The sequence below is a fragment of the Meleagris gallopavo genome, chromosome 7 (assembly GCF_000146605.3).
Source record: "Meleagris gallopavo isolate NT-WF06-2002-E0010 breed Aviagen turkey brand Nicholas breeding stock chromosome 7, Turkey_5.1, whole genome shotgun sequence".
In the NCBI taxonomy this organism is placed as follows: Eukaryota; Metazoa; Chordata; class Aves; order Galliformes; family Phasianidae; genus Meleagris; species Meleagris gallopavo.
In genome coordinates this window covers 16600271-16627791 of record NC_015017.2, presented here as the reverse complement: position 1 = coordinate 16627791, position 27521 = coordinate 16600271, and the positions used below count along the sequence as shown (strand labels likewise).

The window sequence follows — 27521 nt, the reverse complement described above, 5'->3', positions numbered from 1 at the left end:
GTCAACGTTGATAGAAAAAAACACCTTTGTGTACATACATTACAAACTGTGCCCAGCATTCAACTGAGAGTAAAAACATTTACAGTGAGAAACTGATAGATTAAATAGAGAATTTAATGGCTACGTAAAAATGTACAAGAGAAATTTACAAATTTTTATTCATAGCTTCATGAAAACAAAGTCTACGTTCCGACTGATCTACGTCTCCTCCATGTATTTACAGTGATTCTCCATCGTATGACTGTGGGAGGGCTGAGATGACAGAGGCGAGGCTGTAATGGAGCGTGGGATTGGAGGACTGATACCAACCGTAAGCTGGTACGTATGAGAAACCAACACTGGGAACTGACAGCCTAACGCCTGCTCAGCAACCAAAACATAACCCTCATTTTTAAACCCACGTGAGATAACCTTTCAGGAAAAGGATGGGCTGTGATTGGAGTAAGAGACATGGAAACCTCTGAAGTGTTTCCTGGGAGTATCCACTTTGGAGTGAAGCGTCCTTGTATCTTCTGACAGCGGGCCCTGATCTCCACTCCTCATCACTGGACTCAGAGTAAGGACTGAACCATGAGAATTTTCATGTATATTAATCCAGTTCCTCTCCCTTTAAAGTAAGTTCACAAAAACCTGAGGTCTAGCCAAGGCGAGACTGCTAGCACTGCTCCTTTGGAACATGAGAAATGTGACCTCCTCCATTCTGTCCGCCCCCAGAGTACGCGCGTGTACCCTCTGACAGACCAAACCCATGCACTGCCACCCCCGGGCAGCAGGGCCCTGTGCAGCCCTGCCCTGGAGCTGCAGCCCTGCACAGCCCGGCTCCTCACCGCTGCTGCAGGATGAGGCACGGGGCCGGGCACTCGAGCTGCAGGTTGGCTCAAACCCTCCTTGGGAGCTTTCAGTGGCCATCACCCAGCAGTGTTAAGTCACGCCAATTAGGAAGGCCAGGAGGGGAAAATAAAAAGAGAAAGGAGTTGCTTAGTTTCTGATCGAGAGTATTGATTTAGAAGCCAGGTTGGTGGCAGTTCTGTCCCCGCACCCACGTGGCTGTGGGTGACACCTGGATCTCATGTAAGGCTGCTTCCCAGCAGCTCAGAGATGCTGTGGCACACAGCAGTGCAGGTCACAGCCCCTTCTTTATGATGTTCCAAAGCTCAGGCCTGGCTACAGAAGCACCAGGTTTAGTCACCCCACTTATCCATTTCTTTCAGAATAACAATATGATTAATTTAAAAGGAGTTTAAAAAAAAGAAGGAAAAAAAATAAAAACAAACACCACACCAAACCCTTGATTTTAATGGTGCGTGAATTTTGCACACCAAAGCAGCATCTAACATCAATCTTTTAAACATGGGAAGTGTCTGTCACTGTGTACCAGAACCCGGTGGATATATGTGTACCCATAAGTAACAGTACCAACCCATGGACTGTCACTTGTGACTCTGTGTCTATGGGAATAGAAAAGCTTTGGTAATCCTATGTGGTTGTACACTACAGACTTGTCACTGACACAAGACAGCAAGTTACCAGCAGGAAGAAATGGTACTGGCAGTAATACTTTGCTTTTCCAGAAACACCATATGGACTCACATAACAGCACACAGATTATGCTTTTCCATACGCAGGACAGATTTTAAAGATTTAAAAATAATAGCTAACTGTAGCTCTGACCAATTTGCTCAAGTCTCTGAAGCTGCAGTCACACATTGCTCTGTGCTGTCCGATATATCTGCCTGCTACACCGCGCTGTACCTATGGGCGCTGCAAGGCGGCTTTCAGTCAGGACAACGGCAGGATTGGCATCAGCCAAAAAGAAATGGGCAGTAATTTAACAGGACAACATCAGCCTTGCTGAGAAATCTGTTTTGCTTAGGCAGATAATGCTCCTGTGCACCAAAAGTAGGCAACCATTAATACAGTACCATGTTTACAAATGTACCCACTATAATTTCACATCCACTAAGAACTCCAGAGGAAACCCAGAGCCTGGTACCCAGAGGTGGAAGGCTAAATCCCAGCTGTGACAGCACTGCTATAGCTGGAGAAAAGTCATTTTCTGGTCTGCATGGCAGTCTACAGTCTCCAACGTGCCCATTTGAAACCTGTGCTTGAGTTGGAAGCACTCCAGAAGAGCTCCAAAAAAACACTTTTAAAAGTTCTCAATTTAAAAGTCTGATGCAGCCGATAACTAAAGAATGCTTTCCAACACAGATAAGGGAAACCTGTTTGGGGCACTTTGGGGTATTCTCCAATACCGATTTGGTGACATGGAGTTGTACGACAGCCACAGCATATCGATGCGATATTACAATATGAATACAATTAAGGCATACAGCTAAATCGTAGAATCATAAATCATTTGAGTTAGAAGGGACCTGTAACGATCATTAAAGCCCAACTTCAATAGGCAATAGCTAAGTAGTAACTTTCCATTTTGTTACACTGAAAAGGCTGTTAAGCTACAATGAGAACTGTAAATCAAGCTAATAAAGACTAAGCTGTCAAGAAAAGAAGTCGATGTATATTTACCTATTCACTTAACAAGATATGGATCTAGTAAGTCCTTGCACAGATATTTCCATCACCCAAATTAATAATAAAACAATTTGCTCTGATACGACTGAAGCTTTCAGTCCCGCTCTACCAGCAGTTAGTTTAACAGGACTGACAGTTACACCAGTTAAGCCATATTAGAGAAATAGCTGAACTTTTGTTCCTTAATATGTGAAATATGATACTAAAACTCCTCAGCAGGTAAGTCAGTCCTCTGCAAATACATGTACTCACTGTGAACCTGGATTCTTTTGGGGAGCATAGGTTCGTAACAGCATTTACAGAAAAGCAAAACATAACCCTGCAGCAGTGTTATTTTCATTGGCTTGATCTGATTATTGGATTTGACAACTAAGAACAATTGAGGACTCTAAAATGCTGCTATCTTCGCCAGTAAGACACCAGAAGTGGTGAGAAGGGACTATTTCTGCAAACCTGCCAACGGAGCTGTAAGCATACCACCCCACACGTCCTCTGAAATGTTAGAATTAAGGTTTGTTCATTATCATGCCAGTAGTCAATGAAGTGTTTTACAGACACCATATGCAGATGTATTACATTATTTAACACAAACTGGCTTACTATATCACCCCAGTGCAACAGTGTTGAAGTACAACGTGCAAGGGCATGAGTATTAGCTAACCTCTTGGTCAAAGTCTGGTTTAGCTCCTAGCTCAAAGTACGTATGGTAATCATCACCTCAATTTCCTGCAAGTTACTTAGGTCAGTAGACAAATTCTCTATAGGGTAAAGAAAACAGTTCAGGCCTAATCCTGTTAAGTAATTTTGCTAAAACTGCTGGAACTGCCAGAAGCCACCTTCATTTAAAAAGTGCTGTCTCTACGTCAGCAGTTTTTGGATATTTCAAGAGAAATGCATTCTCCAAATTGTTTTTTTTTTTCCTTTTTTTCAGGTTCCAAAATGCTTACCATTGTCATGACTGAATGCCATTTTTAGAAAAGGCACAAAAGCAGTGACTTTGACTACTCAGTATTAAAATCATGAGAGAGTGATATTGCAATATACATGAGCCAGCACTGTCTCACAAAAAGGACTCTATTAGAAAAAAGGATTCTGAAAATTTTCAAGCTCCAGAGAGTGCAGTTTCCTTTCAGAAGAGCATCGTTAAATGTTAAGAATGTTACAGGTAAACCTGGTTGTTTCCCTTTAAAGTCCTTTTTTGGTAATACAAAGTTTCCTTGCCTTTGCAGATATCACCATCCACAACTGATTTCTCTCTGTGTACTTTCAACTTGGTCTTGGTACCCTCTTGATCAGCTTGAAAGCAATCATTTCAATTATCTGATCTTTAAATTAGCTACATAAACTAGGCTCTGTGCTAAACCTCCCTCCATTGCTTTCACTAAACATTGTTTATAAAGCAAAGGTCCCTTACAGCAGAGCATGCACAAATTCTTCCCACAGTCTGCTTTCATAGCTTTTATCCAGTGACAGAGAAACCCTAAGTCAGTCAGCAGAAGCAGACTTTCCTTTCAGCTTTCTAAACCTTCCCTGGTCAGGATTGTCCTTCCCACACTCAGAACACCTTGCATGGTTGCGTCCCCTGACTGACAAAGGTTGAAGTCCGGGATAGCTCTAATAATTGGAAGAGGGCACCACTCAGCCTCAGAGGAGATGACCAAGAACTCATTCTTCCTCCTCTACAGGCCAAGCAGCTAGGATAGACTCACATTCCTATTTTAGCTCACGTACCAAATTTGGAAGTTAGCAGAACAATTGCAGAACTCCCATGAGTTTATTAGCGTGAGAATGGGTAAATTTACTACTCTGCCTCCATGCACTTCATAATTCTTCTATTCCCCTAAAGATGTCAAACAGAGCAGAGCCTGGGGACAATAACACAGTCCTGTCAGAGTGGACAAGGTTCACAGTATCAGCCTGGTCTGTTTTTTTAAAACAAAAGCAAACAATGAATCATCCAAACAGTATACATTAACTCAGTTCTGCAGTCCAATCGTTTATTTCCAAATTCTCTTTTAAGTTATTTACGTTGTGTTCCACAGAAATATGAGAGTTTGACTTTTTTGCTATAAAATTCAGTTACTAACTATCTCTGATCAGTACCAGGACTTCTCAATGAGAAGCTCCAATTCAGAGTTTCTCCTTTGTTCTTTTATTATTTTCTTTGAGAAAAAGTTGATTAATGTTCAATTCATGACAGTTGGAAAGCTGAAGAACACTGATAGCTGGGTTACCAGGCTGGGCTAAGCATGCTCATGCTATTTGATTGCTGGGGCTCTGTGCTTCGGGCCTCTCCTTCACACAGCTTTGTGCTGTGCCTCCTTGATCATCATTACCTTATGAAAAATAAAGCGGGGTCTTTCTTCTCTGTGACTTATTCCTAGCGCTAAAATAAGTTTCATTTTGTTTGAGGAATTTTTAACATCCTAGATGACTGAACTGTGTTACTAAAGCAATGCTTACAGTGCATAAGGGGAAGGATTTTATATTCTTTAGGCACTTGATGTTGACATACATTCCATCCTAGCGCCCCTCAACATTATTTCCTACAGATCGTTCTGAATCGTGTAGCTCATACTGCAGAAGGATCAGTCACTCCCTTTCCCCCAGACATTCACGGCATCATGGAGGAGAATTCTCTCTCAACACCTCTAATATTTCTTATCTAACATGATAGTCTCCCTGCAAGTGTATGTAACAGAGGATTTTCTTTGGCAGATACAGCAGGAGACATTCTCCTAAATATTTACATCCAACAGCTGACTCTTTTCTATTATGGAAATATTCCTCTTGCAGTACAGTAGTTCCTAGGATCGGGTCCATCATCTGTTTACCTGTAATTCTTTTCCTGTTAAGAATATACAATAGTGATTTTGGTCTAGAACTATCTCATCAGTGTTGAGTTCTTTTTTGTTACTGTTATTTTCTTTTGGTCACACAGAAGTACCAGTCAAGACATGCTTTTGTACAAAGAATTCCAAGTTCTTCCAGCTTTATAATTAACTCTCAGAACCATGTGATCCCGCTTAAATTACACAATGCAGAAACTCATTAAATTGCTAAAATATAAGAACTTAGAACTCTCTGCTGCAAGTACCTGTAACGTAACAAACAATCACAGAGAAATACCTTCTTGTCCTCTGGCTGCATGTCTTTTTCCCTGCACCCTGAGTCAGTCAGCGGTGTCAGAAAAAAAATCACGCAGTTCCTGACTGTCCAATCATTTCTATTATTTTTCCCTCTTTAAATAAGGAACAAATGTGTACTAAAGTGCTTTATCTACATGAACCACATCAGTACATTATAGAAACAAGAAGTTCTAGTCCTGGTGGGAGCAGGGAAGGGAAGATTCTCATTTTAGATACAAAATTTAGATTGTTTACAATCTAAGTGAAACAAAGATTCAAGAGAACGCGTTCTCTCTCTTGTCTTTTTTTTTCCTTTTTGTAAAAAATAAAAAATAAAAGTGCAGTCAAATAGAAAATAAATGCAGCAGACGCAAGCTGAGTTGAGGCAGGCTGTTAGTGATAGTGTGCAAACGTGTGTCTTAGCAGTTCATCTGCAAATGGTCGCAGCTTGGCCTCGATAAAAATCCTTTTCAGGAAATCCCGAGCATGGTCTGAGACATGAGGTGGTAACTGGGGATTGGTTGGCTGAGTGGCAATCTTAAAGATGGCAGCCATTGCTTCAAATTCTGCCCATGGGGGCTTCTCAGTGAGCATTTCTACCACTGTACAACCTACGCTCCTGAAACAGAGGCAAAAGCAAGACAGCAGGTTACTACAGAGTTGTGCTCTTCTAGGAACACAGGAAATATCAAGTAGCTTCTGAAGTACCACAAGGAAGCAGTGCCCACTCATCTCTACAATGCAGCTTTGATGGAAAGCAGCTATCCACTGTCACAACGTTAAGCAAATCACTATCCGTGCATCTGCAATGCATTGCCTCACTGGGCCGAAAGCTAGTACCTCAGTGAAGAGCTAAGGAGGTATTTATCTGGGCACTAACGATTGTGTGATGGCACTGCCAACTATCCTCATTGACATCTCAGTGCTCAGCAGGCTGACACAGACCTTCATGCGAGGTTGCTTCAAAGAATTCTCCTGCGATCACTAAACCAATGGGCTCACGAACTGCCAAAGCAACAAACCCAAGATTTCAGTGTTACACTCTCTAAATGCACAAATGTGGTTGCCAGTACTCTCATGTGCTGTCTTCTTCAGCTTAAACCCCAGAATAAAACACTCCAACTTCAGATGACAAACACTCGCATTCTGCTGAGAAACCACCCATTCTGAAATCATCACGAGTTTTGTTAGAGAAGTTTTGTAACATACCAGATATCTGCTTTTCTGCCGTACCCTTCTCCACTGATAACTTCTGGACTCATCCAGTACGGAGTTCCCGTGACAGACTTCATTCCTGTACCAGACAGACAGATGGTCTGCAGTCGTTTGCTGGCACCAAAGTCACCCAGCTTCACATTGCCTGCTGAATCTCGCAGAATATTTGCTCCTGGAAGAAAAAGAATGCAGCTTTGGTGTAGACAGCAGTATTAAAAAATCTTGGGTTCAGTAATACAGTGCGAGATGGGTCTGGCACTCCCAGAGAATTTCTCCACTCCTATTACTCTATTTGGAGGTTCAGTAAGATCAACTGTTAATGTGTCTGTTGCAACCCAGGCCTTTCCCAGACAGTTTCAGTTACTTCGTAAAACCCTGCCGACGAAGAAAAAATGTGCCATGTGAGGGCAACTACCTGAAATAGGGAATTCTCTTTTCACACTAGTAAAAATGCCTCGAGTTGGTACTAAAACAAAATCTCAAACTGTATCACAGACTTGCTCAAAATACTTATCTGCATAACAGAAATTCATTGTTATTTTTCCATTCTGGGAAAAAAAACCAAGCATTACTGATACAAAGCAAAAGGAAAACTATAAGAGTTTTAGAGGATACAAAGGTTGTTCACCACACCTATTTTGCACATCACCACCATCTTCCCACATATTTGTAACTCGCTTTTGCAGCTTTTACACATCCCTTTTATCTATCAGCAAAAAGAAAGGACATCAATTTCCTGGCAGAAGAGTGCAAGAAGTGTGAGTCACTGAGGTCAGGGGAGTCACCTCTGCCAGGCAATTCTGTAACAGTGAAGAGCTGAGCAGTTTCTGCGTAGCTGATAGAAACAAAACTCAGTTTTGTGTCATGATACTTTCCTCTGTACATTCCAACCGCTTGTAATGATCTTTTGGTATATTCAAAGATACTTAAATTCAGAAGGAAATTTGCAGACAGACGCTAGGGAAACCTTTTCAAAAGTCTGCTAGAACACACTCAGTTTACAACAGTGACAAGAATAAAAGAATCATGATTGCTTTCCATCAAAGTCAGTATTTTGGTATCTCAAACTTAATTTAGTCACACCTGGCTGACAAGACTGAAAAAGAATTTGTAGTAAACAGCACGAAACTGTGCCCAAGAGCGTCCTCATTCTTACCTTTAATATCTCGATGGACAATCATATTTGTGTGCAAATAGAGAACTCCTTCCAGAATCTGCCGTGTGTATTTGCGAGTCACGTTCTCTGTGAGTGCTCCATACGATTTTAATTGGTCTTTGATGGACCCCTATGGCAAAGAAGTATAGAACACTGTAATGCTCCTAGGATCACAAGTGGTCTAATATACTAATGCTGAACTTCAATGACAATTACATGGCCAAAATGCAGACATTTTAAGCTGCAGGGCATTCTGGGTCAACTTAAAGCACAGATGTAGTTTTGTGTCCCTTTAAAAAATAAATAAATAAATAAATAAAATCAAAGCTTCTACACAAAGGAGGCTGAACAGAGAAGTCACACGTTAAAATGTTAAGCCATTAACTCTAATAAGTAGCTAAACAGCAACAGCGTGTTGTACAGAAAAAGGGGAACATGTAAGTAAGCACCAGTCTTGGTTCTTTGATAATGAAATGGTGATACTCAAGTTGGCTAACAGGTCGGTTTACATTGGTCAGTTTATATTTGAGGGGAAAAAGAAGGTTGTCAGAGAAAAACAGGAGAACCTGGTGGGTGATGCTTTGTAGCTAAATAAAAATTAAAAAGTAAGCTTAAAAGAACAAGTCAAAAATTCAGTTCTGTAACCACCTTTGCGCAATGTGGCTCTTTTAATCAAAGATTATTTCTGCAATACTCTCTTTCAAATCTCAGATGAATTCAAGAATCCTCCCAAAACAAAGCCCAAAACTCACCTAAGAACACACTTTTGTTCTGTGGAGTATGGTGCTGTAACTATTCAGAAATACAAATCCTATGTATAAAGCACATTTTACTTAGCTCTGCTGACCCCACTTGGTGAGAAAATGAAAATCGACTGTTCAGAGCCGAGTATATTTCTTACCAGAACGGTAACAGTAGAACAGTTCTGCATGTATCCAAGTGCCACAAACAAAAAGAGAAAAATTTTGGTATGCACTTCTTCTCACACCTATCTTTGCTACCTTTCTTGTTTTAAAACAATTCAGCAGTTGATATGTTGACAAGCCAAGAGCACAAAGCATTACAAAAAAAAGAAATACTAAATTCAAGGAGACTCAAGAGTATATAAATGATGCAGGCTTTTCAAAGATTGCTCAGCACTTCATATGCCACAATCAAATGCAAAAAAATTCTGTACAAACCACAACAATTTTGAAAAAGCAAACAATGGAGAAGACATGGAGGGACTGCTACAAATTGTTGGTACTCAGCTATTGTTTTATTTTAGCTTGGACATTCCTTTAATATCTGTGTGCCCTTCTGCAAAAACTGCCTACTTGGGTGCCTATCGCATCACACAGAAATGATGGTGAAGTGACTGGTTCTCTTGCTTACCCCTGGCATGTATTCCATGAATATAGAGAGTGTTCTTTCTGGTGGGTCCCTCAGGAAGCCGTAATACTGAACGATCCTCTCATGCAGCAGATTTTTCAGCAACTGAATTTCACATTCAAGAGCGTTTACTTCCTAAAACAACAACAACAACAACAAAAACAAAATCAAACACATTCACTGAATGAGGATTTGTCCAACAATTTTAAAATGTGGTGTGACACTAAAATCAGTAACCAAGTTAATTCACTTCAGCTATTAACGAAACAGAATTCCTAATGAAGACATGGAAACACGAATTAAAACAAAGAAAAGGAACAGCTTAGCTTATAACACAGCACCTCCGCACTGTACCTCATACCTTGCTAGTTTCTGGACTATCAGGATCAAACTGTACTTGTTTAACAGCCAGTTCTCTTCCGGTATCAGCATCATAACACAGATACACTCTGCCAAATGCACCTTGACCCAGCAGTTTGCCAAGTCTCCAATTAGTTGGAGCTCGTGGTGCTGAAAAAGTAAACAAGATTTCTGTTTTAATGTAAGCTTGTTATTCAGCTGATGATAAGAAAAAACAACACATAGAAAATAACTTTTTCAAGGACTACATTTTTCAATGGAAGATCACACTTCCTCTATGTAAGTTACAAATATCAATAAAACTTCCTGTAAGATGGGAAATTTATTACAAAATAATCTATTTCTTGTAAAGATGAACATACTTAAGCAGTTAATAACAGCTAAGCCGAAAAACAGACAAAATGTGTTAAGCAAACTTAGTAACACTGTTTTAAAAATGAAGGCCTAATCAAGGATTGCCAACCACTGAAATCATTGCAAGGTTTATTTGCTCCAGCACAGACATACAATGATACCAACAAAGGCCAACAACTTACTCCAGCCTACATAAGTTTTCTCATGTCCTTCAAAGTTTAGCACATCAAAAATATTTTTATTGTGATTTGTTATCATAGACGTATATTCCATATATACGTCTACATATATATACGTATATATACATATATACGTACATATATATATATATATATATTCAAAATCTAAATGAAGATTGGCACAGCAAGCAATGAAAAAAATGATTTCAGAGCATGAAATCCTGACTTTTTCCTATTAGGGAGAGAGCAACACATTGTTCAACCACATTCCTTTTGACACGACAAACGTGAAAGGTAAGAGAGTTTTACAGTGGATGTCACAAAGTTCCTTAACTTACAGCGACTGGGTGGGCTGATGTCCATGACTGTCAAGGTAGGATTGTCAATGTCACTTCCTCTTCTCCTCATTCTGTTATCCTCGTATTCTGGAGTGAAGACACTGCTCCCACTACTGGTGCTCAGCGAGTGATCAGTGGGACTGAAACTAACAGGTGACCGGAAGCTGTTCCCCTGCGTCCTCCTGGCTCTTGGAAAAGTTTTACGACCTTCAGTGTTACACAGAGAATACCAACGTTACACTACAAACAAACACTACTATGTAATTTATGTATGCAAATGCTTTATGAATTCTACACAGCACGGTTCACACCTTCCATGTCATATCATGTGATGCAGCAACGATGAAATTTTCCGTAAGTTTCAAACTAGAAGAAAATAGACATTAATACAGGCGTACATAAAGGTTGGTCTGAACGGTTTAAATTTAAGTGTCCAAAACTGCAAGCGGCAAAATGAGGGCAATTTCTACAGCTGTCCTGAAGTTAACTGACATGCTTCAGAAACAGAGGAGAGGCTGTGAGGGCAGGAAGGGAAATGCCCCACCTCCATCTGTATCACTCTAGCAAAGTGGGAAGAATACATTTCTGATAAAAAATGAGAGACGCTGACATCTCAACGATGCCCAGGTTGCCAAATTCACTCTTTAAAGAAATAAGGATCAAAAGTAGAGAAAGATCTACCCTTGGAACCAACAGGGAAACCACAAAAGAAACATCATAAACATTGCATGACTTAGCAATGGATATGGCACTGGAATAAAAAGGACACATTCAAAAAGGTAAATTACATCCAGATGCTTAGAATAACATCAATATATTTAGATAAACATTTTTAGGTCAGCACAGCTTGATGAAGTTTCATCCAAGGGAGCTTCAGCATAAATCGCTGAAGGAACATCTGAGTCATTAAGTATTACAGAGATGGAGTTCTCAGAGGACTGAAGAAAGCAAGTGAAACATCTCGAAAGAGTGGACTCATTTTGCACTAGTCAGGCCAATTTCAGTGCTGTGATAAATATGTGAACAAATTACTGAGCAGTGTTAAAAAATCACTGAGAAGACTATGTGATAAAACAGCCAAAATTGATTTGTCACGTGTAGCTAATCCAGTGTACCATTTCAACAGGACATTTCCTCAAGCCAACTCACAAAGTTTTGGCTGCCACAAGATTAAAGAGAACATAAAATAAGGGTCTTGCACAAATGCTTGAAAAAATCTTTAAGGAATGTATTAAGATTTGATAGAAGAAAGTTAAGGAGAAACAAAACAGATGCTTGTGAGATTTAATTTTACTGCAGGCAGCAATTATTTTTCAACTCTGTTACAATGGAGTAACTAGTTACTTGTTGCACGTGCACCTAAGATTTCACTAGATAGATTTTCTTCTTTAGTTTTTAAGAAGAGAAAAGCAAGTTAATTATGTAGAACTCCTACAGTATTCACACTTACCATCGTTGTAATCTTGCTGATGATATGAAATATGATATCTTCGGGGATAAGTTCCCCCCTTTCCAAACTTCTCAAATATTGGGATATCATAATCTACTAGAAAACACAAAGATACATCTCAAGGTTAAAAATACACAACCAAGGCTCACATTAATCATTCTGGTATTATAAATTTAAATATGGGTAAGAACATAGAATACATTTCAAAGCTGAAGCTTCAGGGCAAAGAATACTGTAGAACAAAACCCACACAAAACCAACAAATCCAGTTAAGAGTTCCAAAGGATTTTAAGAATATAACAGAAAATTGTTTGTAATCTCTTGCTTAAAACAGTGCCAGAGGACTGCAGCATGCCTAGTTACTAGAGACATTAATGGACACATTCTGAAAAATAACAGCTCAACAGGAGAAGTGACAGAAATTCAGTTTAGTTTAAGATTTAAAAATGAACAAATACAGAATGCTGGTAAATGAGCCAACACATCCTCAATTACCAACACACAGCCAGTAAGTCCTCCTTTATAATTTATTACGTATTCATATTTAAGTTGAAACTCCTTCACGGATAAATAATTGGTTAGAAAATGGACATATAAGATGGAAGCAGTGCTCAGTAGTTCCACAAGAATCTGGGCTACAACTCATACAGTTTGACTGCACATGAGTTTTGCAGACAGAACAAACAGCGAGGTGACAAAATTATTTTGAAAGTATGTTATTTGAAGCATGTCCACAAAGATACCTGAAAAAACTTTCAAGGTTACCCACTGCACTTGGTGTCCTGAATCATGTACAGCAATTTGGATTCAAGCCAGAGTACGGTATGAAAGCAATGTTAGTGGTGATGACTCATTAATTTATAGGCACAGCAAACAGCTCTCCTTCATTCTTGCACTTTGGAATGCTTTCAGTTACAGCAGTTACGAGCACTTAAAAACGATTCTCTTTTTACAAAGGATGAAACAACAGCTAAACACTAAGGAAATTAATGAAGGACTACGCACCAATTTAAAGATGGACACTGCAGTCCACTTTAACCAACCTGCGTGCCATTAGGCACTGCATTATTTGCTTTTTTCCCAGCAGCAGAGGTACGTCCTACTAAACACAACAGCACTGGTGTTACACACATTAATCAGAAGAAAACCTTTACAAGATACATTTCATTGCATCTTTCACTGTGTTTATTTGGATTGCATTTTGTTGCTATGCCTTCTGCTACCATTACAAGCTTATATAAAGTAACACCTTTCAATATGAACTTCCCTTTCCATCACTTGCAAGAAGAAGTACCTTGGAAGGCCATTGTGGCCAGCCAATTTGCCTACCTGAGAATTCCTGATGATTATCTGGATAGCTCTGTGCTCTCGGCATCCGAGATTTGGGATAGTTGTCTCTAGAAATGTGAAAGCAAAGTATTTTAAAATTGCATCTACAGTAACTAAACAATCCCACTGCGTTACAACGCTTTATGGCCGATGGAAGCTTTATGCTATACAAGTTGCTGCTCACAAATGTGGAACTTGATCTAAACATCCAATCTATTAGGTATCAATAATCATTCAGGATCAGTAACAATGGAAAACCTTGCTCTTTGGCTTCACTGTGGTAAGACAGCAGCAGACTGTGCCATTTGCACCAGTAAAGCCACAAAGAAACACTGAAGTTTACCACTCTGATGGCTGAACACACGGTTTATAAATGCCAAATCTCTTACACAGCCTACAAAAATCCCTCAAATTTAATCATACAAGTGCAGAATGTTTTAATGCCTCCAAATATTTCCTCTTTTCTCCACAGAAGACATAGGATTAAGTTAGTAATTTTAATGAGTTAAAGAATGATGTAGAATTTTTTGGTTATGATATGTCACACCAATTAACACATTAAGCAATCCAATAAAGACGGCTAATGAATGCAAGCAGTTCTTACCCATCTAAAGGGCTGTCAAGTGAGGGACAGCTTCCTGAGCCAGAATTTTCAGGACTGCTCAAAGACAGTGGATCCAGCATCTAATAAAAACCATGAGATAAAGATCAGAAAGTTGTTTTTTTTTAATGGCTTGAACGTTCATGCTTTGAAACTCTGAATTAAAAAAAAAAAAAGACAACACTAGTAACAAACAAACAGGAATTACTAGAGAAAAGGATGACTGTCACAGTTAAACCTGCATCAAATATTTTTCCCTGAAAGGATTCCATCATTCTGTCAAGCAGAATTTAGTGAAGGCATTTCATACTCAACAATGCTCCTCACACACTGAGCTGCACTCCTACACTCTTCCTGTAGACACCACTGTCTCCTATTATTACAGTACTACCAGCACCAAACTGGCCAAACAAAACAACAATAAGGCCTCCAAAGACACAAAAAGCTGAAACAGCTTAAAGGGAAAAAAAAAAGTGGATTTTGTTGCTATCAAAAAAAAAAAGCCTCAAACACAACACAGACTGCAATGAATGCAATTTGTATAATCTCCAAAGTGGTTTCAGTTTGGCCAACCAGAACCCACAAAAAACAGCAGAAATAAAACACTGTAAAAAAACTTAAACTTGTCTATCTCTAGTTGGGACTCCAAGCAAGGAATGCAGAATTTTAAATACAACCAAACAGTAAAGAAAAGGAGATAAGAGAAAGAACACAACATTTATAAATATTTTTCACCCAAATCAAAATCATGTTTTATATAAAATAAACTTCCACCTGAAGCAGGTGTTTACAGAAAGATCACAGTTTTTTGTTGTTGTTGTTTGTTTGTTTGTTTGTTTGGTCTCTGAACAGTCCTGATTCCCCAGTAAGCAGCACTCCCAAGTTATGTGAAATCTTCCATGCATCAGCGAGGAGAAATGGTAAAACTGAGTATCTAGGCCAGATCCATTACGTAATGAAAATAAATATCAACACTTTCTCATTGCTCAAATGGAATCCAAAGAAAAATAAAAAGGGTGCTCCTGACAACCAGCTGTTTTCCCCCTCTGATATTCATTTTGTTTATCCCACACTACCACCCTTCAAGTCCTAATCAGAACTTCTGCAAACATTACTTCCTTCTTTCTGGCGGTAAAGCAACCTAAAATTTTCGTATTTTTATTTTTTCAAGAGACATGAAAGAGGTATTTAAATCCTGAATGCAGCACAAACTTCCATTTTACCAGCCTACCTCTCACAAACTAGGAAAAGCTCATCTGCTGTTTTACATGAGCTTCTTCCTCAAATACAGTTTGTTTCAATATTCTGTACAACATCTGCTGCTCCCTATGAATTGGGTGACAGTTTATTGCTGGAAATTAAGCAGTTGCCCCTCCAATTTTTATGTTCTGTGCTGCCTCTTAAAGGTCTTGGGTCCATAACTTCCCTAAGACCCATTGAAGTCTTGCTGCAGAAAGTGAGCAGAAAGTGAGTTTGTATTTTACAAATTCAGACACTTAAATGAATTATTTATTTAGAAGGATTAAATTCACCAAAAGTTCAGTGATTATATTCTCTTCTATTGGGCTGAGTAATGAGTCCAGGAGGCGATCTGATATGAATTAACCTAACATCCTCTGAAAGTAAAATTCCTTTATTTAAACCCTGCTGACAGCTCATATAGCAACACTTACACGACAGCTTATACGTTCCTTCAGTGCTCAGGAGTGAAAGGAGACCCCCCTGGTCCTCAGAGCTCGGCCAGTAGGTGACCAAAATGGCTCAGTCCAGGCCAGAAGTAATCACTTCACTGAACAAATCCAGGCTCAGGCTAGAGGTGACCATGTGGTTACAATAACGAATAGCATCTTGGACTGGAATATGAAGATTCAGCCCCTACTTCCAGTTCAGCCATGAAAATTGTGCAACAAGTTACACAATCTTTCTGCCTCTATTTTTATTCTGTCATCTGTCTCTCATTTATTCAGCTCATTTAAACCACTGCCTCTTCCCATTTGCAAATACCATTACAACACCAACAAGAAATTGAAATGATTTCGATATGAAGCACTCTTTTCTCTCCGTAAAATATCTTACTTGTCAATTTTGAGAAGCATTCCTCCTCCTTTTCCTGATGTTTTTGATATTCAGAGAGCAGCATTTCCATAAATGCTGTGTGCTAGTAAGCCCACGCCAACAACGCAAGTGAGGTGAGGAGAACATTTGTGATCCTCACACAAAACAGAACTATAAGTATTTTAGAGTTATTCACTGTCGTCCTGTCTCTATCTCAAAATGCTATCAGCTGAGTCCAAATAATCCAGACAGATCCAAAATTCTCTTTAAAACACCCTGATTACTTCCACAAGTAGCAAAACTGTTACTACTTACATATTCTTCCTAATAAATGTTTTTGTGCTTTCTAACACGGGCATCTCTTGCTGTAATTTTTATTTTAATAACTCACCCATCTGTCACGAAAATAAAGAATACAATCCTTTTGTAGCAACAACTTAAATTATTTAAGAGACTGACAGAGAAAAACCAGGTTCCTACTGGTCTAAATAACTGTAATTAACCTTCTCTCACAGATTATATTTCCTAGGGCTGGCAATTCCATATCCTTCTTGAACAGCAGTACTTTGTAAATCTATCTCGCTCCAAAAATCTTTAATTTCAATAAATCACACAGTACCTGATCCATGCTTTCTGGAATGAATTCACCCTCACTGTTGATACTGGTGAACGACCCATTTCGAGCCACCTGATGCAGCTCATCTGGAATGTAGCCTGGGGGAGGCGAACTCCTATCACGATTATTAGAACCTATTGAAAGAAAAGGGCTGGTAAGTGTCCTTGCAGTAAAACAAAATCCAGAGACTTTATTCAAATGACCCTGGATTCATATTCAATGATCCAGCCTGCCTGGATAACTTATTGCTTGAGAAACTTCCCAAATGCTTATTCTGTAAACTATAAACCAGGAATTATGAAACATGTGGGGCAGGGTTGCCTCAATTTTGTTTAATGTTTTGGGTTTTTTTTCCCCAGTATACAGGAACAGAAATGTAATTTGGCTATATAGGTACATTTCCTCTTTGGTACAAAACAAAAAGCCAAGCACTCTTCACCACTATTTTTCCATGCCAACTAATGCTTTCTACCTCTTGAGAATTTCGGTTTTCCTTTGTAGAATTTTATCTTCAAAAACACAAATACATGCATTCATAACAAACATAATTAATTGTCTGGAAAAATTGTCTCTAGTTTCAGTCAGATTTGGAAGTTATCATCACACCAACTTAAAAACATGAATAGGCAAAAATGTTAGATCAATGCCAAAAAAAGCATCTCAAACAAATGTTCATATATTAAGATTAAAAACTAGGGGAGTGTTAACTTGAGCAAGAAAACGTACTGCCATATAAACTCCTCAGAGTACATACTCCATAGTACACTATTCGTTGATGAGAAGAGAAATATAAACAGGCTGTGCTGAGAACAAGATCTTCATGAAGAGGATATTACCGAAGTTGTTACAATTACAGCTGTTAACAAGTGTAGCTCACCTAATACAGAAAGCCTCCTTTTTCTTTCTGTCACACCGAACACTGTATTATCTAAATCTTCCAGTGAGGGAAGGGGTTCCACGTTATTTACACTGGGTGACTGAAAAAGAGTACATATTATGGACTGCAATCATCACTTTATACTCCTAACAATCAAAAAACTTCATAAACTTTTAAAGCCTTTGTACAAAGTATTCATTTCAGTAAGTCAAAATCAAACTTATAAACTTACACCAAAAACCACCTATTTCAGTAGCTCATCCTAAATATTTGAAATCACTTTCAATATATACCATTACACAGAATCCTATCAATACAGAGGCTGCGGTCTGTTAGATATTAACAGAATAACTCAGTATTTAGGCCTGCTGCTACATACCATACAAAACCACATAACTTAAAGAATGGTTTCCAATAACCACAATAGCATCAAAACTGTATGCACTTCTCAGTTCTGTATCACATCATTATCCTACTAAGGAGTATTTGTCAACCACTGTAAAGAAGGTACACAAAAAAGGAGACATAGTACTTATGGAGAAGTTCAGACGACTCAGTACAAAATGCTAATACACAGCTTTTTCATTGAACTGAAGAAATTACCCTGAATATCTTCAACTGGAAAAAATTCATCTATAAGACAAATTATACTTTAGTCTGAAAACTGAGGAAAAAGGCACTAGGAATGTCAACTCATACCTGTGTATTTCCATGTATTACAAGCAATATCTTGAGACTCTTCATGTGAACACTACGGTCAAGTAGTTCAACAGCTTTGTCCAGGTCATCTTGTGTGGTTAACGGAATTACAAGCTACAAAAAGAAAAAAAACAGTAAATAAACAGATGCCCTAAAGAGGGCAAAAGAAAAAACAAGTCAGATACGGGGGAACAGATAAATGGATCTATTTCCTTTCATTCCAAGCCACCTAAGAATAAGATTCACTAACAATCCCTCAAGTTACCATCAAGCTGTAGAGAAAACAAAAGCCTGAAGCTCAATCTTAACTCTTCTTTTAGAGCCTTCAACAGCCACAGCCTGTGGTCTTTACAGTGTGGAAACAATCACTTCACAAACATACAACTTCTCCTACAGTTTCAGAGAAATGTGTGCAACAGTGTCAATGTACTTTCCATCTCAGCCGAAATTATGCAAGTATATAAGAACAAGTCTTATTTTCTAGGCTATAAAGCATATTTTTCTATTGCACAATATTACAGCTGCATCTGTTTGAGACATGATTCATTGATATGTTCCATACCATTAAATAGTTCATGCATCTTGTGCCTATCGTGACTTAGACAAGACCTATATTTGAGAACACACACATCAAAAATTTGGGATTTCATCACAGCAGTGGCTGTCATTGCTAACAAGGGCAAATTTCTGCCTTAAAATGATCAGTGCACAATTCACAGAGGATTTAGAAAATACAAACCACTACCTCATTATTGCAGTAATGTAAATCCATAGTCTGTCCAAACGCAACCTTAGCTTTAGCTACAAGATCTTCAAGTTTGACAGGCCTGGGTAATTGGAGTATCCTGAAACACAATTTCAGTTACAGAGAATTTTCATCCATTACTTATGAAAAGCTGCTGTCTCATTATTTAAGAATACTCTTACAATAAAATTTATTGCTAAAAAGATCAGAGGAAGACCTGCTTTATTCCCTATTCTTTATGCTTTGTATCACTAAAAAAATGAAAAAGTGAAAAAATCAGCATAAAATTAGACTCAAACAGAAGTTCTTAACTTGCCTACACGTGGCCTCTTTCCTCAGTGCTTTGCCTCCATTTCAAAGGTAAGTTCTTAGAAACTACATTCCCTACTTCAGAAAACAAAGTAAACCAACAGACTGTGACGGGCTGACCAGCAGGAGTGCCAGTCCTGAGTGCCAGTCCTCATTTTTTGAAGATTAAAAAGAGTTTCTCATCTGAGGAAGATAACTAAAGATTGCCATTTTTTACAATAATGAATTACACATTCAAATGATGAGTTCATCAGTAACTGTGCCAATGTACTCCCATAAGAATGATTCAGTTGTAGGTCAAAATTTCCAATTTTCATCTAATTGGATGTCCCTCCAAACCAAAAAGCCCCACATGCATTTACCTGACCTTTTACAATAGAGAACTATTGTATCCTTTGGAACAGAACACGATTACACAAGTGACTAAGCTAGTGAGGTACACTCATATTTGAAGGAGAATGTACTTAAATTTTATTTGGCAGAAAACAAAGCAAACATTACTGTCTCTTTTATCCCTGTTTTAACAGGTACACCGGTTTGGTAACTATTTCTTACTGAAATGAGCCCACAAGTCAGGACACTTGCAATTAGAAATTATTATTATTACAAAAAAAAAACAATATAATGCAATAAAAGCCATATCAATTGCCACTGTAGTTAACCATCTCTTTAGCAGGTCTGGAACTGCCCATCACAGTGCATGCTCCTTGGTACAAAGTGCCCCATTTACCACTCAAAGGAACTCTGGAATCACTTCCCTTTCCTACTTCCCAATTTGAAGAACTACTGAGAAGCCATTGCATAAAATAATGAAATGATGCAAGAAAAATAAGTTATCTTTAGATCTACACATTTGGGTAGCGAAAGCACTACAACTCATGCAATGAGCCCGCTCTGCCCAGCACCCTTGGACAAGCAGACTCAAGTTGCTTAGAACAACCCCAAACACAGCCAGACTTATCACCATAAGGCTTGGGGAATACACTGGTGCATGCACTCACTTCATGTTTCATTCATAAGGAATTGTTTAATGCTGCCAAAGCGAGTTAAGGTGGAATGCAGAAATGCATGGCTGGGCAGGCTGGCAGCAGGTAAGCAGTTCTGTTTTACACACATACTTCTGCTTATTTCACAACAGATCCCAAGGTAGAAAAGTCCCCCGTTTTAAAAGCATTTTAACAGCTTATTTCCTCCAAAGTACTTATAACACTCAGCCATTACCAAGTCTGTTACCTGTGATGTTCAGAAACAATGATAGAAAGTTACTGAAGAACGTTAATATCCAAGGAATTGACTGCTCTCTTCCTAACTTGCCTAACGAGGAATCGCACACCGTAACCAGCATGGAGACACTCTTCTATTGCATACCATTAAGGACTGCCAAGAAGTAGCAGAGGTTTTACTGTAGAGCAATCTTTGCTTAAGGGGATTACCATCTCTATTGACAAATAGTATGACCACGGTGTTACTTCCCCTTTCATTAAGTATTTTCCAAGACCTTAGAACTATTTTTGCACAGGTGTAATCCTTTCAGAAAGAGACAGCTGCAGTTGCCTGCAAACCAGATCTGCACAGAATTGGTGCAGACAGACTCCTGCAAAACTTTCTGAGCACTCATCACAGCAGAGTTTAAGGGTGCACATCATTCACCTCTCATATGCAGAAAGACAGTAAGTTTTAACTGATTGTTAAAAGAAGTTTTATAATATTTTAATTATAAATTTGACTGTGTTTTCCTATTATAGTACTCAGACTCATTCCTTCACAGCACAACCCACTACCGATAGTAAGGATTGAGGCTCTTTACTCCAGGTGTCATAGTAACAACACATTACCATGCAGTTACCAACTGCATGATGCAGCAAAAAATATATCTGAATAAATACATATTCTGTTCACATTTAAGATTTTAGGCTGTAAGCAGCAATGTGGAGGGTAAAAGTATGAAAGATATAAGACATAACTAAGGTAAGACACTTTTGTATTTATGCATACTTATAACCCAACACACTAAACAAGTTAGTTCTCCTTAACTTGCGTATCAACCCAAGTACATTCAGGTAGCTGAAGCACTCAGAACAGTTTATTTGAAAGATTATGACAGGAACTCAACAGAGGTCTATAAATCATGATAAAAGCCAAGATTGTTTCCTACGCACCCAGCTTACCTTTTTTCACCTCGATGTTCAAATTTGACTCTAACATCATTCTGTAACAAAAAGGATACAGGATCACTATTAGTTTGCTACTGCCTTCTGTAATGAAAGCAATGGAATTTCATTCAACAATCCCAAGTCATAAGCAAAACCTTTAAGCAGTCTGTATGACTTTCCTGTTCTGATTTACCAAGCATTGTAACAAGCTGCTTCTGCTAAGATATCAGGAGAGGCTTAAAATTGTGTAAAACATACAGAATTAATGCTTCTTTAAGTTAGCAAGTTATTTTAAAATCAGTATATTTTAACATGTTTCAATATTAACAGAAGTGTAAATTTAAGTTCAGCATGAAACTGAGTCCCAAAGAATCATCTATCACGAACACACACTGACATGACTGCTATGAGAAACAACAGGAAATAATTAATATTTTTAAATGATTCTGTCACTGCCATTCTTCCACACTCAGTGATGCATGGGCATAAACACAGCATCTCTCTGCAAATGGACAGAAGACAACTATTCTTTCAAGCTTAGGTTGTGCAGCTGATGAATATTTTTAACTACTGAGCTGCCTATTTTTCTTAGTTTCAAGCTGAAAAATACAGCTGCTTTCCTTGTATGCAAAGAAGCTTTCCTCTCTGTTTTTAAATCACAACCATCATTTATTTTTACAAAATGAACTGCAAAGATACTCAACAGTTTTTTGAGCTACTTGGAAAGATACCTGTCCAAGCAGTGCACAGTGCCTCTGCACCCAGCAGCCTGTTGCATGGTATCATGGTATGGAATACTGATAAAACCAGGACAACTACAGTAGCTTCTAACAGCTAACAGCAGCTTTCCAGCAGCAAAATATTTATATATATATATATCTAATTAATGATTTTCACTTGTCTTGTTCCCTGTTTTTGCATGACAGTAACAACAAATGACAAATAATGCACAAATAAATGAGGACAAAATAACAATTCCCACAGTTTTGGGCTATTCATACATCAAGAAATACATCAACTACTTCATTTCAGAAGATAACATTAATTCAAAATTAAAAGCAAAGACAAAAACTCCTTTTCCATCTGTGACATCAGCACTGGTTGCTTGCGTACAGCTTTCCTGAAAGAAAAAGTTGATGCCTTTGCTACCAGGACAGGCTTTAATGTAGCTGAATGCTGTGTGTAAGAAAGACAACTTGTTTCATACACATTGCCATTTTAACCCACATTAAGCGAGCATCCATGCATCCAATTTCCTAATAACCAACATATCTATAAATATCTGCAGCCACGAGATTATAAAATTGCTGTACAAAGTGTTTAAACCCAGAAGTGGCTCAACTATATTCGCCTAACTTTCTAAATATTTTATATTCAGATAATTATGGATCATATCTGTATATTACTTCAATATCTAAAGTCAGAGTTGAGAACTCTCATGATACCAGCAACACACAACTGTCACATACTGAACTTAAATAGTAAGGATAAGACACGGCTTTTTTTTGGTAGTGTAAGAACCAAAAATATTCATATGCTTCCATCTTTAATAGGTTAAACAGACCTGTGCTAATTAATGGTTTGTGTAATTGTGGTTTGGCAATTAAGGGTCCAATCACATAAGCATGCAGCTAATTGGATATTTACCCATACTTCTGTAACAGCCCTAACTTCTCTTCTCTGAGCCTCTCTGTACAGCAGTTCCAACCTACCAATAACTTCTTGTTTTTCCAGTTGTGCTGAATATATGCAGAAAAAACTAAAGCTGAGAAGAATTCTCATCTCCAGCATATGAACAAACTAACAAAACTTTCAGACCACAGACGGAGTAAAGAACTGTAAGAATGTTTCTGCTGCAGCGCTGACGTGCAATAATATGCCCAGCTGACATTTGCACAACCCAACATGCCTGTAAAATTCATTCTACACCAGCATTCTCAATAGAAGATGCTACCACAGCTCAACATTTAAAAATACTCTAAAAATAGTTGAGGTCTCCATACACTGTCAGAACACCTCTGTAACATTCAGTTTACCAGGATCAGAGCCGCTGAAGCATACACTGCGTCTGGTCTGAAACCCTACAGCTTCATCTGGCTGCTAATTTAAGAACATGAACAAAGGAAATGGCAGCTAAGAAACCAATAACTCATTGTGGCACGAAGAATTATTGCAGAAGTCACAGTAGGCCAGTTAGGTTTCACTGGGTTAGTATAGATATTGAAGAGTACCTGTTTTTTAGGTGAAGATGACTTTGGTTTTCCTGTTTCTTGCTGGGGCAGTGCAGGACGACTGGCCTTATGAAGCACAGCCAAATCCTGCATGATTGAATTCAAAGCTTGCTGCTCATCTGCTCAGAAGAAGAAGAGAAATGTAAACGACTGTTAAAATTGGAAGTATGGCACTGACTTATTTCCCAGTTAGGCAGGCATGGTTCTAAAATCCATTCAATACTGCAATATATAATTGCCAAATTGTAAACATTACTGCCATGCTGCAATATACAGTCCATCGTTAGCAGTGCTTAAGGAAATAAACAGCTTGATCAGTAAATATACTTAAGTGGCAGGTTTAAAAAGTAGGGCCACATCACACAAGAGATTCCTAAGCAGCTAAATTGTTTGAGCCCCGACTGAAGACCCACAGACTCATTTTTTTCCTCTTCTGTAGGACTGCATATTTTTGGGGGGGCTTAGAGAATCAAAGACCACAACCTTATGATAAGAAACCAGAATTGCGCATCACTGTAACACTGTTTAAAAATTGGAGACAAAAGCCACCATTTCCTCAGTCTTGCAATGATATTTCAAAGGGCAAACATCAGAAGCAATAAAAGATGAAAAAATTCTCTCAAATAATTTTAATACCAGCAGCTGTTCCTTCCCTTACAGGTCAATCCTTCTTCACGTTTCACCTCCAGCTACACAGTGACATACCAGAGCTTCTGGCTTTTAATATTCATTCCTAAGAAACTCAAAAACAAAGGTAGCAGATGACTAACGCTACTGCCTGGGGAAGTGCTCTGTAGTACACAAGTTCTTTCTCACTTTCTCCTCCTTTCCCCCCGAAACACACACTTCCCCATTTTTGTGGGCATTTCTTTCACCACTGGCAAAATTAATTTAGCCATGTAATGTACAAACATTACAATGTCATTGCTCTTGGAAGTTCACACTTGAAAGGCATGAGTAAGATTATTTCTAAGTTGTTCAGGCTGAATGATCTCATCAACTGCTTAACAACAGTAGTGTCAGAGTGGATGGCATTTGATGAAGTCTCAGTCCTACGTCAGACCCACAATAGATTATCAAATGTACAATATCTAAATGGTTCCTGTAGTTCTGTGTAAGCATGCAAAGCTTCAAGGAAAGCTACCTTTGACAATACACCTTATGAAAGACAACTTTACTAGAACTTCAACTTTAAGGAAAAGTCAATACTAATGAATGGTAATTCAGTTCTACAATCTCAAAACACCACTCTTTATCTATAATACGACTAAACTGCACACCTACCTAATTTGGGTAGAGAACCTCATTCAGGTAAAAAAAAAACAAACAACAAACCATAAGAACATGAACATATTCCCTTAAAGGAGAAAGATGCCTTGTTCAGAAGGAAAACCCAATCTTTAACCTCACCTCATTTCACACTGAAGAAATGACTGACTTACTATTATTCTGGTCTAAGAACAAACTGATCGAGGCTGAACAAACTCCAGCTCCACCTAAAAAACATTGATTAAAAGAGGTCTATCTTAATTTACCAACTGTGAACTTACTCTTAAACTGTTAATTTACACTGATTTTCAAATGTCCAGTCCCATGTACTCCTGTTGCATGTAGGGTGGGTCCAATCTAAAGCAAGACAGTCACAGGGAGAAACAAGCACTGAACCAAGGGACAATTTAGGAGCAAGAGAGCTATGCAGGTTAGATTTGGAGTTCACACAAATCAATTCAGTAAACAAATCTGTCAAATCAGGAAATGGTGGGATTTTAGTGTTCTAATTTAATAGATTCCTAACAAATCAGAAAGCTGGGCTGATATTTAGTAGCTTTGAGCATTGGTCACGTTGTCATTACTCATAAAGCTGCTTTTATAGGTTTACATATCCTAGTAGAGTTTAGTAGAAATATTCAATGCCAGAACTGGTGGCACTCTTGCAGCTAACACTTGTTCCCTCTTCAAATGAATATGCACTTCATAACTTGCCACAAACCAACTGTTCCATGGTGTTATAGCCCATTCTAGCCCTCAGCGAGGTAAAAAAAAGGTTTTAGCTGTTAGTTGGCATAGATATAATTCTTAACATTCACTAGGTAGCATATTTCATGCAAAGGAAAGAAAAACTTACTGAATACCCTGTGTGATTCATAGTCATCTCACAAAAGACATCACCAATCTAATTACTACTTTGTTACTGAGCACCAGGTAGGCTTCACTCACATAACAATAAAAGACAGACAAAAGCTTCTACTTTCCCCACTCTTTTTCTTGTTTCCCCTTTGAGAGTGAGCACAACTAAGTGATGCCAAGATTGACAGTCAACTCCTTAAAAAAGCCAGTATGACATGAAAAACTGACATCAAATTTCAGATAATCCAAATATGCTACAGACTTAGAAAATCAGTTATAGCACTTGAGCCCCGGCTTTGCATTACCATGACACAAGGCAGTATGAGAACATGCTTTAACACATACTGTGTGTGTCATCCCTGCTCTCTCCCAGTCATTGCCATTCAGAGCACAATAAATATTGCTCAGTTTTTAATACCACAAATCTCTATTTCCCATACTGGATTTTTCATTTATCACACAGTGAGAAGAAAATGCTTTACTCCAATGGAGAAGAAAAAAAAAAGAGAGAAGTACTTTGAACAGCACTAAAGAGCTGAGCACTGCCTGTCACGTAGACATTATGTGAGTTAACACAGACAAACACTTCCTAAGAACATATAAAAAAAGGCATTATGTGAACATTCTCGCTCTTCAAGAGAAAGGAGAAGTAACTGAATTTTTATATAAGCTACACTCAGAACTTACCCATAATGGCAGCGAGCCTGAAAACCTGAACTTCAGGGATGCGGTTGTCTCGTTAGCATTATTTTATTTCCTAAAATGCAAATCAAAAGACAATTACTGAAGTGGCAAAGCAATGTAACGTAGCCAGCTCTTCAATTTTTACAAGCTTTTCTTTCCCCCAATATTTTATATATCAAACATTATTATATAACCTGCAAATAAGATCACAGATGCAGCAGGTATGACAGGGAAAAGGTAACGTCCCCAAAGCTTCTCTGATCTCAGATCAAGCCATACAGACTTTCAGTAGATACAAAAATATAAATACTCTCTCAAACTTAAGCTGATTTTAGCTTCTATCTACATCCCCAAATGTCAATTAGTAGCTTAACTAGTCATATCACTTTACTACATGAGATATCCGCTACTCCAGGTTATAATGGATCAAAGGAGGCACCATCCTTGGAAGAGCTTCAGAAGCTGCTTGGATTTGGTACTGAGCCCTGCCCTGCATGGTCGTACTTTGAGCAGAGTGTGCAAAACAAGCAGCTCCAGAGGCCATTCTGCCATCCTCAGCCATTCTGATTCTCCTTCTACACAATTCTGTTACCTGCTGTTCAAAGCTATCTGCACATGAAACCCAGGAAACAGAGGACAAATGAAGAGCCATCAGTACCTCCTGTAAAAAAACCCAAACAAAGAACCCAACAAAGAACATTACAGATACTTCCAACATCCCTGAAAACAGAAGTGATATCTTAAGGTTTTATCCATTTGCCATTCTCACAGACAAGGCAAAAGAATATTTGTCATATTTGTAACAGCCCTAATGATTAAATGAATTAATACATACATTCAGTGCAAAAAAAACCTATTTCTGGATCTCAAAGTAATTTCAGTTCAGTTAGATAGGTCTATTCATTCCGAGTTTCTGCCATTGTTCTCTTACATACCAATTTCACAGAAATAGCATTCATTTCATTAGGGAAAATAGAAAACTTCTGGTACTTATGGCAGCACCTGCAAA

At 38.4% G+C, this 27521-nt stretch overlaps 1 protein-coding gene across 4 annotated transcripts; it reads right to left on the bottom strand.

Moving 5' to 3' along the window:
• Nucleotides 1–26621, bottom strand: MAP3K2 (mitogen-activated protein kinase kinase kinase 2). Of its 4 annotated transcripts, none has more exons than XM_010713596.3 (17): nt 26516–26590; nt 25144–25197; nt 23702–23820; nt 21486–21526; nt 19009–19108; nt 18264–18377; nt 17565–17664; nt 16691–16821; nt 14020–14099; nt 13416–13483; nt 12087–12179; nt 10637–10843; nt 9767–9915; nt 9409–9540; nt 8035–8164; nt 6873–7050; nt 1–6282 (listed from the first exon to the last, which is right to left on the bottom strand). In XM_010713596.3, exons 1-17 carry the CDS (start codon nt 26517–26519, stop codon nt 6057–6059), a joined length of 1926 nt encoding a protein of 641 aa, XP_010711898.1. In that variant the 5' UTR covers nt 26520–26590; the 3' UTR covers nt 1–6056. The 4 variants fall into 4 exon arrangements, with proteins under 4 accessions (XP_010711898.1, XP_010711897.1, XP_010711900.1 ...); XM_010713595.3 differs by having other exon boundaries at nt 12087–12182; nt 26516–26589; XM_010713598.3 differs by lacking the exon at nt 25144–25197 and adding an exon at nt 25252–25327 and having other exon boundaries at nt 12087–12182; nt 26516–26583.
• Nucleotides 26622–27521: the final 900 nt, after the last annotated feature.